General features: G+C 41.4%; 1 protein-coding gene across 4 annotated transcripts in view; it reads right to left on the reverse strand.

Annotated features, from left to right (window-relative positions):
• Window positions 1-21554, reverse strand: part of PARD3B (par-3 family cell polarity regulator beta) — an 894180-nt gene that overhangs the window by 701662 nt on the left and 170964 nt on the right. For all 4 annotated transcript variants that reach the window (XM_061607918.1, XM_061607919.1, XM_061607920.1 and 1 more), the window contains exons 3-4: window positions 17500-17671; window positions 1838-1947 (exon numbers count right to left, since the gene is read on the reverse strand). In XM_061607918.1, coding sequence (XP_061463902.1) covers window positions 1838-1947; window positions 17500-17671 — 282 coding nt within the window. The remainder of the gene's footprint in view (window positions 1-1837; window positions 1948-17499; window positions 17672-21554) is intronic.

Here is a 21554-nt window from a genome sequence, read left to right on the forward strand (position 1 = left end):
CTATCCAGGTAATCCTAACCTTTACTTTACCTTCTTCTTTGAACTAAATCTGAGCTTTCTTGTGTTTCCCTTTGAGCATCTTTCTGGAGGTATAACCTAACAGTGCAAGATTAATTATTTCAATTCCAAGCCAAGCTTAATGTGTAAGATGCATATTAATGAACTCATTATTACTAACTATTTGATTTCTGTCCATACTTGTTCTAAGCTACATTAGGAAACATCCAATTTCACTGGAAAATCTGACCTACTATTTCATCAGAACCTGCTGTTTTGCAAAGATAATGCCAGGCCATACACTGAATTCTACCTTCCTAAAGAATTCTCCATAAATATCGACTCCAATATTTAATAGCTCTACACAGAATATTATCTTAAAGTGGGCAGGTGCAGGAGACGTTAATATTTGGGCCAGCAAGACTCATGCCACTTAGAACGGACACAATTAATTAGGAAGAACATCTATCTATTCTTGCAGTTATTTGTCATCCACCACGACTTTTTTGCTGTCAAAGATCAATAACAGTAAGAGCTTATATAACACCTTTAGAAAGTTGCACAGAGTTCTAGGAGGAGGAGCAGAATATAAATTTAATATATAAGTAAATAGCTGCCAATTCAGTACTATTTGGCAGCAAGCGTCTCATTTTATAATACTCCTCTCTTCCTCCAAGGAACTCAGAGTGGTTTCCGTATGTTTTTCAGGTAATTTTCCCATCCAGACTAGAGGGATAGGCATGCTTAGCTTCAGCAACAGAATTGTTGATGCAACAGAACTACATCATGGATAATGAGACAGACTAGTATGGGTATATGCATGAAAAAAGACTCTACGTACTTGACAATTTTTGTTTGCTGTCAGTACACAAATATTATACTAGTATTTCCCATAACATACATGGAAAGCACAAATGACAGATTCTTAAACATCCAATTAGAGCCCCAATTGGACCCTGTGCCTGCAGCAACAGGTTTATTACATATCAGCAATGTACAAATGATGGGAGGATTTATTTATTTTAAGACTTAAACAATCACATCTTACAGAGTTGAAGCATGTGAGATATATATCTGCTGTTGTTATAGTAAACTTTAAATGCAGCACCAAAAGGTTCTGGATTCTGTATAGTGATAAAAATGATGCTGCCAAAAATGGCAACCCAACACACATACACAATCGTACAAGAGAGGGGAACAGAGAGTAAGAACAAGCCAGTCTCCCAGTGTCTTTCATTATGACGATTGTGTTTACTTGACATTCTTTTATTTAAATGAAAACATATAAAGACACCTACATCTACTCAAAAGTATATACTTTATGAATGGGTGAATAAGATTATGCCTATCCCAGGTGGCTTTTTCCAGGAAGTGTCTCAAGACATATATTAGTAGTAGCAGTAGCTTGGATCCAAAGATGTGCTTGCTCACAAGGTACCTCTGATTCCTCCCATATCTACAGCAGGCCCTGCCACATTCCACATACCCTTTAGGAGATGCCCTCAACCCTCAGGAGGAGCTTTTCAGATAGCATGAAGGGTTGCTATGGAAAAGGGGGATCAGGAAAGCCCATTTGCTCTAGTATGAACAGGGACACCCACCATTTGCCCAGATCATGCCAATCAATGGCTCCAGCCATGGTCACTGGCATGTGGCTCCCACCCATGCACCCACCGCTATATGTCGCCCTCAAGGACAAAATGGTTTCCTACCCTGGCCCAAAGAATCCTATGATTGTTTTGAACCAAGCTACTACCTGCTACTAATTAACATAAATGTCTAAGTAGCCTAATATTTATAGCAACAACAGTAACAGAATTCAGAAGCACAAGATACCTACTAACACAGAAGTCTTCAGATCACCGTCATTAGCATGCAAAGATCCTGCAGGAAAGTCAGCAGGTGGGCCTAGTGCTGGATCACTGCTCCTTCTCACCAAAAGTGGTGTCCCTAAAAACACAAACATGTGACATTAAGCAATTTGATTAATTATCATAACGTTCCCTGCATACACTCTAGCTAGGTTACACAACTACCTCACACTTCTTCACAATATCAATATAAAACAAAGACCGAGTAGATGACATGCTAAAAGTTAATCCGGCAGTTAGGAGAACAAAAATAAAAATATTTCAGATGAGTTCATGGAAATTGATTAGTCTTTTTTTTCCCACTATAGAAGAAAACTGGAAAATAAAACCAATCTGGCTGGAATTGAGAGAGTGATGCAACCTAACTCTTCTTCACAAGTCTAAAAAAATCAGTACTTTTCAGGAGTCCTCAAACAATCACCTCCAGTTTTGTTATTGCAATTGGCTATAATACAGTCACACATATTGCATATCCTAACGATTGCAAAGATCATGCATGCCAAAGCATGGAAGAGTATACAGAAACCAGGTAAGTTAGATATAATTGAGAAAATGTGAGAACAACTGAATGTGATCATACTAACAACTATGTTGAAGGATAAGTATGTAGCAGTGTTAAATCAATGGAATCTGGTAACGATACATATTAAAAGGGAATTAGGAATATTCAGAAATGGAATAAAGTATTTGTTATTATAATTGATAATTGAAGCTGTATGAATTTAATACACAGACAGTTCCACTTTTAGGGTAAAAATAAATATGTAAATAAAGATAGGTAACTTTTTATGTAAGGCCATATTCACACCATACATTTATTCCACTATTATTCTACTCTAAGCAGTCATAGCCTCCTACAAAGAATCCTGGGAACTATAGCTTGTGAAGGATGCTGAGAGTTACTAGGAGACGCCTATTCCTCTCACACAGCTGCAATTGCCAGAGTGGTTTAACAATCATGTCTGAGAATGGTAGTTCTATGAGGGAAATAGGGGTAGGTCTCCTAACAACTCTCAGCATCCTTCACAAACCACAGTTCAAAGGATTCTATGGGGGAAGCTATGACTGTTTAAGGTAGAATAATAATCAAATAAATGTATAGTGTGAATGTGGCTTACATTTCTTTTACATCTTTTTTAAAATTCTGTATGACTAATAACATTTTAATAAATTATGTGTTGATATGAGCTGGTTCACATGACACTGTAAGCCAAACTATGGCTTAACAGTACCATGTGAATGAGCAGGCTCTAGGAAAGGTGCTCTCAGTCACTTTGTTCCTCCCTGCTTGGCAGTAAAAAGGTCTGGGTAGGACAAAAGTCATTGGAAGCTCCTCTCTGAAAGCCTACATGGTCTCACCAAGCCATAACTTGCCTTACCGTATCATGCGAGCCAGCTCAAAGACTAACAAAATAAAATAAATTTAAAACTACTGTTGCATGTCTCCAACAGATCTTCAAATTTGTTCATACTTTTATCATTGCCAATGCATTCATCATTCATCTTCAAGACCAGCTAAAAACTGCAGATAATTCAGAAAAGCAGCTACCATGCTGTGTCAACTGAAGTCTTGTAAAATGGGGGGGGACTGTATAATGTGGTAAATGGGGTGATTTTTTTAAAAAAAAACTTAACTTAAAACACTAGAAACGAGGTTTTTTTTCCTTTCACCTGTTTCCAAATTAATTTATCCTTAGAGTAGGGCCAAGAATGAAGACTAATTAGTCCAAAATCATTTTCTATTATTTACAAACACATGGAAAGAGGATTATAAAACTGGAACACCTCTGTAATATTATTTAGATGGCTACAAAATTCATTTTTCTGTATTTGACTATAAATGTACTTGAATTTGGTATGTAACATGGTATGTAATAAAACGTATGTCTGTATGTATGAGCATTTACGTTTAAAATACGCTGAAAGAAAACTAATTCAGATTGGCTCTCTGATCAAACTGCATGGTCATCAATACACAGATTCCAGATAGTTTTGGCTTGTCATGGTTTATTAGGATCAGTCAGCATGCTAGTATACGCTGCCCAGTCACTCCTACTTCACTTCTTCTGAGACACAATTGGGAGAAACAAACCAAGAAGCCACAATTAATATTGGCTTTCCCTTACATCTGAACCACGGATTGTTGTTTGTCGTTCCCTAACAAGCCACAATTGTTAGTCAGCATTAAGCCATGGTTTATTTGTTTATTATTAAATGTGTATCTTGTCTTTCCTCCCAAAGGAGCACAGGATGGCAAACATACAAATAATAAACAATCTAAAACAACTAAAAACAATTGCAAGAAATATACAGACTGGCAAAGCTCTCTACATAAAAGAGGTTCTTGGCTTATTTGTTGTTGGCTTACGGATCATCAAACTACGATCCTGGTTTGGGATCAAATGGGAAGGCAAGCTCATTTGTAGCTTCCAGGCTCGTTTCTTTCGCTTGTACCAGAGAAGGAGCAAACGGGGGCCAATTTGACAGTGTGCACCAAGACGTTCCTTGAGCCAGAGAAATCACAATAAGCAGTAACCCTTGGCTATTGTGACATATGAATACAGTCAGTACAATCTTATATATGCCTACGCAGAACTAAGACCCTTTAAATTCAGTGGGGCTTACTCCCAGGCAGGTGGGTATAGGATTGCAGTTCATTCCACACTCTTAGCAAACACCCATTATCCACAAGCTCTCAATTACAACAAAATGGTTTTTGTTCCTAACCCCATCCTTTTTTTTCTTTTACAGGTGCCATTCGGACGCCACTGACAGGTCAACAAAGCAAATACCATCTTTTTCCTTTATGGTATAATTTGTAAGCCAAATGTTTTATTGCTTGGGTGTGCACGCCAGGGGAGATTGAGTTCTTGTGCCAAGGAGCAAATTTTGGTCAGGCCATTGTGTTTTATGATTTCCTACTAAAACAAACAGGATCCAACCTACAGACATGCCTCCTGCTTTTAGAGACACTACCAGACTAGCAAGAAATTCTGTTGAAAAGTTTAGTGTGGCAGAGACCAAGAAATGTAATGCAGTGCTTCAGCTTCCTTTTCTAATTGAGAAACTGCTGCTGATGCCAGCTCTAGTTACCTAATTCCACATCAAGCACTAGACACTTGACACACTTTTTTAAAAAAATTGCCTGAATAAATCCCACTTTCTATATAGCCTGATTTTTTTCTTAGCTTGTGCTTAAATTATTCAGTAGTCATTGTGTCACATTACGTTATGGAGCCCAGTAGAAGATCTGGTGCTTATGATCAAGGATAAGGGCAACTAGACTAAAACAGAGCACCCAGATTTACACTTGGAAAGGGCAGAAGGTGTGTCTACTCCTTTTCAGAGGAAATCATAAAACACAATGTAGCAATAAGGTTAAAGGAAGGACTTGATTCTTTCTCTGAAATTTATTTACTTATTTATTATTTGATTTATATCCCACCCTTCCTCCCAGCAGGAGGGTGGCAAAACTAACTAAAAATCAAAACTAATACTCTAAAAACATTTCTTCCAATTTCCTTTTTATTTAAAAAACAGGAAACATGTTTTACAAAATCTTAAACCAAAGCTGTTAAAGTATTTTTCACTTTTAAACATTCATTAAAATATATTTTTGTACTGCTCCATGAGGTCTTCATTATTTGAACATTTCATGTAACGTGCTTATAAAAGAAAAGTTTGCAATCTGACATAAATCCCAAGCAAGCAAACAAAAACCTATTTACTCTGACAGCTGTCTTCCAACATTGCCCAAACCAAGATGCCATCAGTGCTGTTAATACTTCCATATCTAGTTCATATCTGTCCAACCACCTACCACTTACCCTGCAGTGTCTGCCATCTCTAATCTTTGCTTCCTCACTAAAGTGCTCAAGATTGTAGCCTTCCTTCATATTTCTCAATAACTTTGACAGAAATATTCGGTATAAATTCTAGGTCAACCAATACCATTCAATTCCAGGAAGTCAGAAAATCACATTTCTGCTCACGACAACAGTCTAATCCCCTTCCGCAACCCCCAACTTTCAGTCTTGGCGAAAGCTCTATCTTTGAAGAAAACAATTACTAATCAAGTGGTTTTCTAACCCATTTTTCTTTTTTGCTTTATAATCTTACCCATGTTAGTGGCTAAATCTTACTCTATAGTGTACTTATTAGTGATGCTGATTATGCTTATTAGTAAAGTTCAGAACTGGGGCTTTAGAAATGAATCTTCTCTGGCCAACTTTGGCATATATTCTCTGCTGCCTTTTCCCACCAAAACATTACTTGCCAACAGCAGTGTGGGATGCTTTCAGTGGGAGCCTCTAGCAGCACTTAGGGTACTGCCCAGCAGCAGCCTGAGTGTTTGGAGCCGTGGAAAGTATGAAGCCATGCTCCTGAAGTCCCTTACTAAGATCATCAGGAGCCATCAGGCCTTCATTCCCCCCTACCCCATAAATTCTTGATGTCCAAGCACTGCCAGGACAGTACTAATAAGAACATAAGAAGAGCCTGCTGGATCAGGCCAGTGGCTCATCTAGTCCAGCATCCTGTTCTCACAGTGGCCAACCAGGTGCCTGGGGGAAGCCCGCAAGCAGGACCCGAGTGCAAGAACACTCTCCCCTCCTGAGGCTTCCGGCAACTGGTTTTCAGAAGCATGCTGCCTCTGACTAGGGTGGCACAGCACAGCCATCACGGCTAGTAGCCATTGATAGCCCTGTCCTCCATGAATTTGTCTAATCTTCTTTTAAAGCCATCCAAGCTGGTGGCCATTACTGCATCTTGTGGGAGCAAATTCCATAGTTTAACTATGCGCTGAGTAAAGAAGTACTTCCTTTTGTCTGTCCTGAATCTTCCAACATTCAGCTTCTTTGAATGTCCACGAGTTCTAGTATTATGAGAGAGGGAGAAGAACTTTTCTCTATCCACTTTCTCAATGCCATGCATAATTTTATACACTTCTATCATGTCTCCTCTGACCCGCCTTTTCTCTAAACTAAAAAGCCCCAAATGCTGCAACCTTTCCTCGTAAGGGAGTCGCTCCATCCCCTTGATCATTCTGGTTGCCCTCTTCTCAACCTTTTCCAACTCTATAATATACTTTTTGAGATGAGGTGACCAGAACTGTACACAGTATTCCAAATGTGGCCGCACCATAGATTTATACAACGGCATTATGATATCGGCTGTTTTATTTTCAATACCTTTCCTAATGATCGCTAGCATGGAATTTGCCTTTTTCACAGCTGCCGCACACTGGGTCGACATTTTCATCGTGCTGTCCACTACAACCCCGAGGTCTCTCTCCTGGTCAGTCACCGCCAGTTCAGACCCCATGAGCGTATATGTGAAATTCAGATTTTTTGCTCCAATATGCATCATTTTACACTTGTTTATATTGAATTGCATTTGCCATTTTTCCGCCCATTCACTCAGTTTGGAGAGGTCTTTTTGGAGCTCTTTGCAATCCCTTTTTAACAACCCTGAACAATTTAGTGTCGTCAGCAAACTTGGCCACTTCACTGCTCACTCCTAATTCTAGGTCATTAATGAACAAGTTGAAAAGTACAGGTCCCAATACGGATCCTTGAGGGACTCCACTTTCTACAGCCCTCCATTGCGAGAACTGTCCGTTTATTCCTACTCTCTGCTTTCTGCTTCTTAACCAATTCCTTATCCACAAGAGGACCTCTCCTCTTATTCCATGACTGCTAAGCTTCCTCAGAAGTCTTTGGTGAGGTACCTTGTCAAACGCTTTTTGAAAGTCTAAGTACACTATGTCCACTGGATCACCTCTATCTATATGCTTGTTGACACTCTCAAAGAATTCTAATAGGTTACTGAGACAGGACTTTCCCTTGCAGAAGCCATGCTGGCTCTGCTGCAGCAAGGCTTGTTCTTCTATGTGCTTAGTTAATCTAGCTTTAAGAATACTTTCTACCAGTTTTCCAGGGACAGAAGTTAAGCTAACTGGCCTGTAATTTCCGGGATCCCCCCTGGATCCCTTTTTGAAGATTGGTGTTACATTTGCCACTTTCCAGTCCTCAGGCACGGAGGAGGACCCAAGGGACAAGTTACATATTTTAGTTAGCAGATCAGCAATTTCACCTTTGAGTTCTTTGAGAACTCTCGGGTGGATGCCATCCGGGCCCGGTGATTTGTCAGTTTTTATATTGTCCATTAAGCTTAGAACTTCCTCTCTCGTTACCACTATTTGTCTCAGTTCCTCAGAATCCCTTCCTGCAAATGTTAGTTCAGGTTCAGGGATCTGCCCTATATCTTCCACTGTGAAGACAGATGCAAAGAATTCATTTAGCTTCTCTGCAATCTCCTTATCGTTCTTTAGTACACCTTTGACTCCCTTATCATCCAAGGGTCCAATTGTCTCCCTAGATGGTCTCCTGCTTTGAATGTATTTATAGAATTTTTTGTTGTTGGTTTTTATGTTCTTAGCAATGTGCTCCTCAAATTCTTTTTTAGCATCCCTTATTGTCTTCTTGCATTTCTTTTGCCAGAGTTTGTGTTCTTTTTTATTTTCTTCATTCGGACAAGACTTCCATTTTCTGAAGGAAGACTTTTTGCCTCTAAGAGCTTCCTTGACTTTGCTCGTTAACCATGCTGGCATCTTCTTGGCCCTGGCGGTACCTTTTCTGATCTGCGGTATGCACTCCAGTTCAGCTTCTAATATAGTGTTTTTAAACAACTTCCAAGCATTTTCGAGTGATGTGACCCTCTGGACTTTGTTTTTCAGCTTTCTTTTTACCAATCCCCTCATTTTTGTGAAGTTTCCTCTTTTGAAGTCAAATGTGACCGTGTTGGATTTTCTTGGCAATCGGCCAGTTACATGTATGTTTAATTTAATAGCACTGTGGTCACTGCTCCCAATCAGTTCAACAACACTGTCTACCAAACTATCTAAACGACGGGCGATATCCGCAACCTTCGCACCAGGCAGGCAAAACACCTTGCGGTCTACACGCCCATCACACACCCCACTGTCTATGTTCCTAATGATCGAATCACCCACTACAAGGATCCCTCCACCCCCTGGAGATATATCCTTAGCACGAGAGGATAGCTGCTCATCCCCCAAGGAATGGGTCCCTTCTAAGGGATCGTTTCCCTCTTCCTCAGCTGGATGCTCTCCTTCCGAGACCATCGTTCTCCATGATAGCAGGAGAGCTATCATCGTTGGAGTGGGACACAGCTATAACGTCCCTGAAGGCCTCCTCCACACACCTCTCTGCCTCTCTCAGCTTTTCCAGGTCCGCCACCTTGGCCTCAAGGAAATGAAGTTGTTCCCGGAGAGCCAGGAGCTCATTGCACCGAGAGCACACCCACGACTTCTGTCCAACAGGCAGATAGTTGTACATGCTGCAGGCGGTGCAAAACACTGGAAAGCCCCCACACCCCTGCTGGCTTCTTACCTGCATAGTTTTGTTTAAGGTTTATTACGTCAATGGGTTGGAGACTGCGGTTTAGTTGAGGTCAGGGAACAGACGGGCAGAGTGGGTGGCCCTGGCCTCCTCGCCCTGCTGCCGAACTCGCTCTGCTGCTTAACTCGCCTTGACGCTTTGACTGGAAACTTAACCAGAAATCTACTGACTGGTTAAAATGTTGGAAGGTAAAGTGAAAATATTTTATATAAGTCAAACTTATCTGTCTGTGGCACCCAGCACTTTGGCCAGCTACCAGGGGGCACGTAGGGAACTGTCCAGCTTCAGGGAGGCCAGAGGCTATGCCCAGGAGTGGCCCATCCCCGTGGAGCATCTTATGGAGTTCTGCGTGGAAGGGAAGCTGAGGAGCCTTTCAGTCAGGACCATCAGAGGTAAGCTCTCGGGTCTCTCCTTCCTAGCGAGGGCACGGGGTCTTCCGGACTACTCGGGTGACTTTAGGGTCCGTCATATGCTGGAGGGGTGGTCCTGCGAGCACCCGCACACCCCGGATGCCTGCCTCCCCTTTTCCCCAGAACTGCTGGTTGGTCTGCAGGGACTGTGGATGGGGTTATGTTCTTCCCCTTTTGAGGTGCTGTTATATTATGCTGCAGCCCTCACCCTATTTTGGGGGGCCTTCTGAATAGGGGAAGTGGTGGCAGGTTCTAAGATGGACAACTCCCTCCGGGTCCTTCTGGTTTCCAACCTCAGCTGGGAGGCAGGGTGGGCCCTCCTGCAACTTAGGCGGTCAAAGATGGACCAACACCAGAAGGGGCGCCTGATTGTGTTATCCCCATGCTGGCAAGAGGAGCTCTGCCCGGTGAGGGCCCTGCACACTTTTCTGGCAGCCCGGGGGCTGCAGCCGGGGTACCTATTCAGGCACATGGACTCCCAGCCCCTTACCAAGTACCAGTTTTGGTGTGTGACAAAGGCCACGCTGTGGAAACTGGGAGTGGACCCCCGTAAGTTCGGGACCCACTCCTTCCGGAAAGGGGTGGCCACCACTGCAGCCCAGCTGGGTTTTTCCAAGAGGAGGCTACAGGCAGTGGGCAGATGGTCCTCTGACGCGTACAAGGCTTATGTTAGACCACTCACTGGGATGCACTAGGCCAGCGGCTAATGCTTTCCCCCCATACCCTGATGTTGTTGTCATCTTGACAGGCTGCAGGGACAGATCGGAGCAGGTGCGCATCCTTCTCTGCGGCCACAGCATGGTTTTCTGGGCTGGCTGCAGGGCAGCGAAGTCTCGGGTAGGAACGCAGCTGTGCCTCAGTCAATGGGCCTCAACACGGTGGCTGGGACGCCAGGGGAGGCGTTGCGACGGCCTCCTACCTGCCTTGTTTCAGCCAGCAATGGACCGGGCGGTGCCCCAGGTACTGGTTATCCACCTGGGAGGTAACGACTTGGGTTTGTTGAAGGGCAAGGCCCTGATTGAGCAGGCTGGTAGTGACCTCCGGGCCATTGCACGGCGCTGGCCGGGGGTGCATTTGGTGTGGTCGGACATCCTGCCACTCAGGAGGTGGAATTGTGCTGGTGACCTACGGGGAATGGACAGGGCCCGAAAAAAGGTTAATAGGCAAATTCAGAAGGCCATCTGGGACTTGGGGGGTTCGGTCATCCACCACCCAGAGATCAAACACGACAGGTTGGAACTGTTTCGGCCAGATGGTGTGCATCTGACTGACAGGGCCAATGACATCTTCCTGATGGACCTGCAGAGGGGTTTGCACCAGATTTTTATCGGGTGTGCGGTAAGGGGAGACTAAGCAGAGGCTTGTCCCCCTTTTGTGGCAAGGAAGTGCGGGGGAAAGGTTAAAAGGGAAAGGGCAGCTAGGTGACACCTTCAGGCACCTTTGGGGGTGATAGGCGGTCCGGGAACCTGCAGCTCAGGGCTATACGGCCCGGGGGCAGAACATTGTCCGTCTTTGGGGCCAACGTGCCACATCCGCTCAGAGTTTCAGGGCTCCGGGGGGTGGTGACGCAGGTTGGACCCCCTACACATCTTCAGGGTGTGGCCTGACCTGGGGCCTGGCACAGGGCAGCCCCGGGCTCAGGCAAGGTTTGGTTGCCCTATAGCTACAAGCAGGCTTTGCCTGAATCAACAGAATTCCCCGCACTTAATTTTTCTCCCTCTGCAGGTTCATTATTCTAATTGATTCTGTATAATAAAGTGGCCCATGATTCAACCCAATGAATGGTGTCTGTGGTTTATTTCGGCAGTAGGCCGCAAAGAGACTTGAAGAGCTAGAACTGAAGAACTTTAAGACAGAAAAGGGTTTGAAACACTTTAAGAGAGCTGGAACACTTGAAAATATTAGTGAACACAGTTCAGTACTGCAGCAGAAATGAACCAGGAAAACACTGCAAAGTGACTCAGAAGCTGAAAGTGTGGGACTTAGTATCTATGAATAAGCTAACACGATACAGGTAAGAGAAAGCTATGATAACTTCATTAAAAAAAAGTTTTTTTATCATATCCTGGTCAGGGGTCAGGATTTATTTGATTTATGTATCAGACCTAAGTTTAATTTTTAAGCTTAATTTTTAATTTTGACTGTTAGTAACTTGATAATCAACTGTGTTCTACTGTATATTCTTATTATTTGTATAATCATTTTGATTGAGGTAATCCTTTCTTTTTTTAGGTGATATACCTGCTAATTTTATTCTTTTTCAATAAATTCAATTTTAAAAATTAAGTGGAAAAAAGCTGAAATGAGGGATGCAAATTGACATGGTTAGTGTAACACTGGCTTGGTTAATGTAATATAGATGGATACATTTATCTCTGTTTATTTTTCATTTGCTGTCATGGGTAACTACTCAAACTAAAATTAACTTTTTTCTAAATTTATTCTCTCAAAAACTGTTTAGTTTGTTACCTTATTAAACCTTAGGAAAAAGTAGAGTTTGTTTTTTTGGGGAAAAATGGTCTGAGACCACACCTCATTACTATGTGCCACAGCACTCAACCCAGTATAGGTTGAGCCACTTAAAGCCAAAAAGGTCAATGGCTGTTTAGTAGAGGCAGCCAGAAGGAAAAATGGTATCAACAACGGCACTGGTGAAGTTAACAAAAAGGTTGGTTTGCTTGTCTCCCTACCCTTTTATAGTGTAGGGTACCAACTGTGCTGTCACAGAAAGCCCTAAACAGATCGGGAGACAAGAACTGGAAGGAGCATCTCCTCCCATATCAACCCAGCTCGATGCTAAGGTCATCAGTTGACACCCTTCTCCAAATACCAGTTCCATCACAGGCAAGGTTTGTTTCAATAAGGGAGGGAGCTTTCTTGGCAGTGGGGTCCCAGCTACGGAATATCCTTTGCAGGATGGTACAGGTGCAGCCAACTTTGCTGTGGTTAGGCACCAGGCAAAAACCTGCTGAGGTGCTGGGCCCTGGCAGCTGTTCAGGGATGCCATGTTCTAACCCTGGGCCTGCAAGAATTATCCAGTTATTAAAAGTATTTTTAAACCACACTTCATCTCCAGATAGTTAAGCATGTTATCTGAGCTCCTACTGGAAGGAAAGACAGGATATAAATCTAATAAAAATATAGATAAATATCTTCCACTGATGAGACTTGAAAAGGATTAATATTGGTTGAATCAGCCATTATGTTTCCTGGCTGAGATTTTTACCTGGACAAAATTTATAATATAATTTGGCAATGACCATCAGATCCTGTGTGTTGCATGTGCAAACTCAGTGTAGGATTTCCCCTTAGTCTTCCCCTGACAAGAGTTTCCACAAGCTGTTAGACACCTACTCTGAACAAGTTTTAAAAATAGATTGGTGATTTCCATGAAGGACCCATGTTCAGATGGGGAGAACTGTAAGGGCACCTTCATGCTTTATATGGCCAATGTATTTCCTGCATGTACATCATGTACTTTTTTGGTAAACATGGAAAGTGCTAACAAAAGATACATGTACGTATGAATCTCAGAAACCCAAGTGGGACTCTGTCCCCAGAAGTATGTTAACAGGTGTATGCCATTCACACTCCAAATGTTTGGCATGGGACTCATCACTAACACTGATGTACAAGCAGCAAAAAAGTAAATCTCATTTAGTGTGGAACTGCCCTAAGGAGAAAGTTTCCAAAGTACACAAGAATATTATGTGCATGTGAAAGCAACATCTCTGGATCACAGTGTTTAAAAGTAACCAAAGAAGATGCACAGTAGATCTTCTATTCCAATCACGCTTTTCTCTCCTCTGTATCTGTGATATGATTGTGCATTAGTCACATATCTTTTCTAATTAAAACCACTCTCCAGCACTTTGGGTTTTTTTAAAAAAATTCCTAAGCAGGGTCAGTTCATCTATAATTTAGCAAGCCAGATTGTATTCCAGTCATGCAGGAAAAGGACAAGATATTTTAATTTGCATTATGGATTTAAACTGTTATATTGGAGGCCAACATGGAGTTGCAGAGATGTAAACAACTGCAGAATATTTATTAACAGTGAGATACAATAGCCAGAAATCAGCCAATATGATTTTCAGATCCAAGGTAGGCTTTATATCACACCTTCAATATAACAAAAAACTGAGTAATTCAGGGAAAAGGCCTTGAGTCCACTTGCATACACACATCAGAGTTTGTAGTAACCAAAATCTTTTCATAGTTCCATAGAATGAGTAACAGAAGCAACTAGTTGTGGCCATATGAATGGCTCCCAGTACCTGATGCTGTACAGAAATACCCCGCATTAACGTACGCAATGGGTCCAGAGTGAGTACGTAAACCAAAAATGTATTTAAAGTGAAGCACTACCTTTTTTCACTGGTGCTGCCAATGTGCCACCTCTCCTTCACGCGGAGCCTCAAAGCCCCGTGCTAAAGCCGCTGCGCTGCAGCGCCTCTGCTGCTGCGCTGCAGCGCCTCTGCTGCTGCGCTGCAGCGCCTCTGCTGCTGCGCCGCCACTCCTCTCAGCTGATCGCGATCCCGCAATCGCATCGCGCAATCGCATCTCTTTCCAGCACCCCCACACACCGAAAGAACAGGCCACAACCAAAGGTTAAGTGTCCATTCTTGCGAAGCAAGCATATGTAAACAGGGGAATGGTGCTACTGTAAGTATGTCCATACTCGCGAGTGTCCTTAAAGTGAAGGTCCGTATAGCGGGGCATTCCTGTACCACTGTTGAAACAGGAGGCATGGATTTGGATAGTTCTCGAATTTGAGAGGCCAACTTCTAGTACTATTTTTTCTATTCACATTTTAAAAATATGTAGGGAAGTGAACAAGTGAAATAGCACCAAGCCTAATGCTAAATCTTGGAAGACTCTCCCATCTCCTTACTTACCTTCATTGCTAGAACTGTCTCTTTACTCCTCTGTATCTTATTAGTTTCCAGTCCATTAAGAGGTTTCTGCCTTATCCTATGACAGTTAGCTCTCCACAGAAGCCTTTGATGAGGGATATTTTGGAAGTCTAAGTATATAGAGTGGTATTCAACTAATGCATCCAGTTAGTGCAAAGATTTCCACTTGTGCAATGGGACTTCCCCCTTCCTCTGTGTGCTGCTCACCTTCCCCAAAACTGCTCCAGAGAGTTGAGGGAACCCCTAGAACAGATTTAGAGGACATGCAGTGCAAAGGAGATGGGGAAAACATTTTGTTGTGCAAACAGAAATCCTTAGGCTGATGGATCGTTCACATAGCTCTATACTGGATACAACCTATAACATCTATTGGATCACCCCATCCGTGAGCTTGTTGACACTGTGAAAGAACACCAAAAAGTTATTGAGGCAAGACTTCCATTTATAAAGACATGTTGACACTTCCTCAGAAACCTTATTCCTTTATATATAATTCTATATTTAATATTTTCCGCCAATTTCTGCTTTCCAAGAATGAATAATGTTTTTCATCTCACACAGACATTATTTAACTAGCCTGTAATTGCCTGGATCAGCTTTGGATCCCTTTTCAATAATCAGTGTTATGCTGGACTTTCCAATTCTCTGTAATGGAGGCTGATTTTCCAGAAAGTTACATTTTTTTAACAAGATCAGCAATTTCATATTTGAATTATTTTCTTTATGAGCTCTCAGGTAGGTGTTATCTGGACCTAGTGACTGACCCATATTATTTCTCAATAAAGCCTAAAACCTCTTCACTTGTCAGTTTTATTTGATGCAACTCTTCAGACTTCTTTCCTGAAAAAGTCAGTTCAGGCGAGGTATCTGTCCTATGTTTCCACAGTGAAGACAGACACAGATAACTCATTTCACTTCACTGCAGTCTCCCTCTAATTGTTCTCTGGCTAGCTTCCTGCTTCTGATGTATTTAAATAATTTTATATTGTTAGTCTTAATGTTTTTAGCAATATGTTCCCTGAATTTTTTTCATTTTCCTAATTGTCAACTTAAATTTTTTTGGCAGAGTTTGTGCTCCTCTTTCCTCTCCTCAATTTTCTTGCCTTTTATAGCTTTCTTCGCTGTTCAAGAATTATGCTGGCATCCTTTTGGATTTGGTGGTTCCATTTCTAATTTGTGATACCCATTCTAGCTGAGCTTCTATCATCATGGTTTAAAACAGCCTCCCAGCATCTTGGAGAGAGATTTGGCCCTCTTGACTTTCCCTTTCAATAATTTTCTATATAATCTTCTCATTCTTAAGAAGTTTTTATCTTTTGAAATTGAATGTTACTGTGCTGACAACTTTCTGCTTCCACTTTCCAACATTCCACACTATGATTGCTGATCCCAATTGAGTTAATATCACTATTATCTTGCACCAGGTTCTCAGCATCACTCCAGAGTAAGTGTTGTATCCAATTATTCAGTTATACTTATTATAATAAAATAACTGTGCACACAGGACAACTCCAAACTGCTTTGAGGACAATGGAACTTTCCTTCCCTCTCCTCCCCCTGCATGCTCCCCAAATCTGAAACGAACGTAATAGGCAGTGATGAATGGTAAAAAAATAATTAATTTATGGCTCAGACCCTCAAGCATAAAATGCCGCTATGGCAGCCTTTCCCAACCAGTGTGCCTCCAGATGTTGTTGGACCACAATTCCCAACTTTCCTGACCATTGGCAATGCTGGCTGAGGCTGATGGGAGTTGTGGTCCAACATCATCTGGAGGCACACTGGTTGGGAAAGGCTGTGCTGTAGGAGAGAATGAAATATGTGCATTAAGCAGTCCTAGATTCTGGACATGTGTCACTTTAAAGAATACTACAAATGCCTCCTTTGTCTTCACAATGAATAATTAACCACATACTAAAATATGGGAACAAATTATTGCTTCCCAAAGTTAAATCGTTTCATTTGTTTTATTAGGCAGATGGGGGAGGTAAAGTTTTATCAGCCATTTCTGACAAGGACTCCTGCTGTTTTATCAACTTGACAGGGACTAGACAGGAAGTACAGCAGAATATTTTCTTCAGGTCATTAGCATCATTCATATATGTGAAAGATTATCAGAGATCTATGTATTCTACAATCCTATAGAAGCACAAAAAATCCACAGAATATGGTATCGGTAACGTAGTTCAACTTCTTAAGAGTGTCAACTTCAATTTTGTTTACTTCAGAAGGTTTCTTATGGCAATGGAAATGCCTGTTAGTTGTTTGCTGAGATTTCAGAAGCCAGGGGTTTTGCTAAAGTAAGAAACCACAATGACTTGCATATAGCTCCCATACCTTTCCCACAACTTCAAAACAGAAATAGTTCAATAAATTATTTATAAGAGAAATGACATGTCTTATAGGATTTTACTATTTTGTTTATTGAAAGCATTTATATGGAGCCTTTTAATTAATTATTTCAAGGCAGATTACACAAATGACAAGTCAAACAACAACAAAACACATATAAAGCAACCAGCAGATAAAAGCAAAATTGAAGATCAGAGTGTTTAGAATATCTAAAAAGCAACTAAGTTGATGCCAGATGCACCTCCTTAGGGACAGCATATCATCACATAGCTGTGGCATCAGTTTTGTTTTTAAAAAAACCTCTCCTTTCTTGTTTCATCTGTAATAGTGGTAGTATTAGGAAAACTGCATTAGTCAATGAGGCTAGCACACGGGCAGAAGGATATGGAAGGAGGTGTTTCTTTAAGTACATTTTTATCAGTGCACACAAACCCTGAAGATGAAAAATGTGCCAACCGAACTGCAGAAACAGTGCATACATCTCATCCAAGGTAACAATCAATCTAAAAGAGTAAAATGTATATGCACATACCTAGCTTCAGAGCAGAGGGTGTCACTTCAATCTCTCCTCCAATTGGCTGAAATGCAGCCAGCTGGGCAGCTACATCAGTCTCAAAAGCATCTGGGCTGTTTCCATTTGTCAAACTAACACTGGTGTGCTCAGACTTGGGGATTGAATCTTGCTCATCATACACAGCAATCAGCTGTAAAATGAAATAATATTTTATTAAACTTTTGTAACAAAGATGGGATCCCTTCATGCATACATAAAATCCAAATGACAGCATAGATCTAAAGAACTATGTGCAAAGGTTTATGTATGCCATGGTGATTTCCTCACACACTCTTAACGCTTCCAATCCTGCCACAAGGGTTCCCAAGAAGGGTTAGAAGGGACTCTCTGGAATAGCATGTATATCCTACAAGTATCTCAAAGCTACTGAAACAACAAAAATATTAAAATAACAAAGCTTTACCTTGAAAAATCAGAAGAAGGAAAACCAGCAGCAGAGCGGAGAATAACATGAAGCATATCAGTAGAAAACCTAACAACCCACACAGGAGGGCAAGACAACTGAATCAAAAGGACTTGTTAAAGAGCAAACTTTTTACCAGGTATTTTAAGGCATACAGTGTTGGGGCCAGGGGTGCTTCTCTGGCCTGGGAGTTCCACAGGGTTGTCACTACTGAGAACACTCAGTAGAAACATCTGATGAAATTCAGTTGGTGGGGTCACAGCAGGATCTCAGATGCTGAACAGACATGCAATGGCTCCAAGTCATAAAGATGGATGGCTAACCTGCGACCCTCCAATGTTGTTTGACTTCAGCTCCCATCGTCCCTGATCATTGGGCCATGCTGGCTGGGGCTGATGGGAGTTGGTGTCCAACAACATCTTGCCCAGGCCTTTGGGGAGGGGTGATGTTCACTTTGGATGTGAAAATGTTGTTCCTGCTACTATTTGAATTTCAGTGAATTCAGCTATTAAGAGAATTGTATAAAAATTGCCATTCAATGGCACTAGATACCTCACAAGCTCAAACAAAAAACTGGAAAAAGAGATGACAAATGCTGCCACTATGGCAGGGATAAACGGGATTTCATCCACTGTGGTGGCAGTGCAATAAGCCTCAGGAATTTTGGCCAATAGTTGCTAAAGTCCTCAAAGAAATTTTCAGATACGAAATTCCATTAGATTTGCTCTCTTTATTTCTTAATTAATGTTAAAGAACAAATAGAGTAAATCCATCAGATTCAAGGGTTATATATTATAACAATGGCTAGAATTCCACATGCAAAATCAGAGAAATGCTTGGATTTACTAAGTAAACTTTGGGAACAACTAAGGCTGCAATCCAATACATGTCTCCTCAGAAGTATGCTTCATTGGGTTCAATTGGACTTACTCCCAGCTAAGTGTGCATTGGAATGCAGCATAATATATAAGCATAATATAACTAATTGCAATAACTAAAAATAGGGAAAGATTCATTGATGTTATAAACAGTTACCTAATATGTTAAAAATGAATTAGAAATCTCATAGAAAGGTTTAGATTACATGAATTTATAATGTAGAAAAGTGATATGTGTATAATGTAATGTATTATATTAATGACAGATGCTATTGGAGGTCGCTGATTCATAGGGTCAGGGCCAGCTCTAGGAACGCAGGGGCCCTTGGGCATCAGCTTGCCCTGGGCCCCGGCGTGTGTGCGCATGCGTGTTCGCGCTCACGCTCACACAGCCCACCCCACCCCTACCTACCTGTCTCCTGTCTTTTACTATTGCCATTAACCAAGATGGCAGCCACGGTTTCCCTAAGGGGATGAAGCCTCCACAGCCATCTTTGTTGATGGCATGCATGCGTGCAACACGCGAGCATCTCTGCCATCAACGAAGATGGCGGCAGGGGCTTCAGTACCTTAGGGAAACCGTGGCCACCATCTTTGTTAAGGGCAATGGTAAAAGATAGCAGACAGGTAAGTGGGGAGGCATGGGGGGCCGTGGATCACAGAAGGGGAGCGGAGGGGCCCCCTGTAGCTCCAGGGGCCGTCAGGCCAGTGCCCAACCTGGCCACCCTTTAGAACAGGCTCTGCATAGGGTCACCATAAGTCGTAATTGACTTGAAGGCACATAACAACAACAACAATGTATTATATAGAAAATCATGATCAGATTCTTTTTATATAGATTACTAACTGTCGATTTATATAGAAGATGACTATATTTATAGATTGAACCTATTTATATATTTGTAATAATTTATAAAGATGTATATTAAATTGTATTTTTCTATTCTGCATTTTAAACTTTTTTCTATTATACTTACAGATAAATAATATTATATTATAGGGGGTCACCAATTCTGAGCTTTCATTTAAAAAAGTAAGTCTCTAGCCCTCCTAAAAAGAAAGAAAGATATGGAGCAAAATGTGCATGTACCCTTCTAAGTGATTTCTGTGAAATGAGCCAGCCTGCTACTCCCACCTACCACCTACTCCCACCTGCCTACTCCGACCTATCCCACCTTTAGCCAATGAGTGAAGTCAGAGCTTGATTGATAAGTGAGTTGTTTGGACACCAGGCAAGAGAAATCCTTGTGGTCCTAAAGAGCTGTCGTTTTCCCCCTCCCCTTCAGTGCAATTTTCCTGCTTTTGTCTCTTTTTCTAGTGCTTTTGTTTGGTAGTACTTTTCATAGACAGCACCAGGGGACGCCACAGGTGAGGGGGTGCACCATGTTTGAATGTTCCTCATGGAAAAATGCCTTCCTATGTGACAGAGAAGGGTTTGACGAGTCATCTCCTTAGCATGCTATTTTTCTATATGTTGTGAGGTTCCCCTCTGCTCAAATGGGGAGCATGAAATAATGGGATCCCTCTCAGGTGCAGTCCAGGAAAAGCTAGTCCATGATTCTGCTGAGCACATAAACTGGCCCAAACACAAACACCTGAATATTTGAAATACAGATCCCAAGAGAAACATATTTAGGCCTATTATTTTGTCAAAACCTGTATTTAGGTCCTATGAGCCACCTTAGGTCAATAAGGGCCAGTTCAAATGTGCTCTTCTTGGCTGTTGCAAATATGACTTCCCAATGATGAGAGTTTGGGCATAAGGAATAATGTTTGATCTTCTCCCTACATGCAAGTCCAGTTCTGTACAGCATTAGCACCTAACCTAGAGATGTAAAATTTCCAGAAATGTTGAAGCCATGGGGAAAAAATGTGTTTTTTTCTAGGTTCTTTTTCAGAAAAAAACAGAAATTTTTGGTGAAATTGAAAAATGCAGTATTAGCACATTTACAGATTCAAAGTCACTTTCTTACTTCAGGAACATCAAATGTAATTACATACAAGATGGTTGGCATAAAATCATCACATTTGGTATATTAAAAGTACATTTTATTCCAACAATTATTACAGACTGAATTTACTTTTTTAAACTTTTACCTTTTTTTTTGTAACAAATGGTAAGGAACACCTGAACTGTAAGGAACCTCTTTCATTTTGCCAGTTTATAAGGAGCAGGCAAAAAACCATTCAGAAAAAAAATAGAAGAAAATCAACAATAACAAAGAAAATTATTTATGTCTCCGCTAGTCCTACAGTGTCAAGCAGACATAAAGCATCCGTTCCCATAATAAGAACTGGGGGGGGGGGAAGGGGGGAACCAAGATTCAATGAAGCATTTTATTCATCATGCTAAAATAAAACATTCCATAATCAATTTTTCTTCATTTTTCCAATTTTTTGGGGAAAAGAACACAAAAAAGGCTTTGGAAAAAAAGTGGAAAAACCCAGACTCCCTAAAAGACACATACAATTGGCATCCAAATATGACAGGAGGACAGAACTGGAGAAGGGCTTGCATGAGTGGAAGTGCCTCTCGCTCAAAAAGGGGAATGCCTGGATTCCAGTCAACGACTATTTCAGCTAAATTAAGTGGACTGAAACACTGTATGTCCAAATTTAACTCTCTTCAGATGCTTGCATAAGAAGAAAAAAATGTAAGAGGTAGAGTGCTCCTTCATCACATTTAAAATACTTCTGTAACATCTGATTCTCTTTGTCACTTTGAATATTTA

This window comes from Rhineura floridana, chromosome 2, assembly GCF_030035675.1.
Source record: "Rhineura floridana isolate rRhiFlo1 chromosome 2, rRhiFlo1.hap2, whole genome shotgun sequence".
NCBI lineage: Eukaryota > Metazoa > Chordata > Lepidosauria > Squamata > Rhineuridae > Rhineura > Rhineura floridana.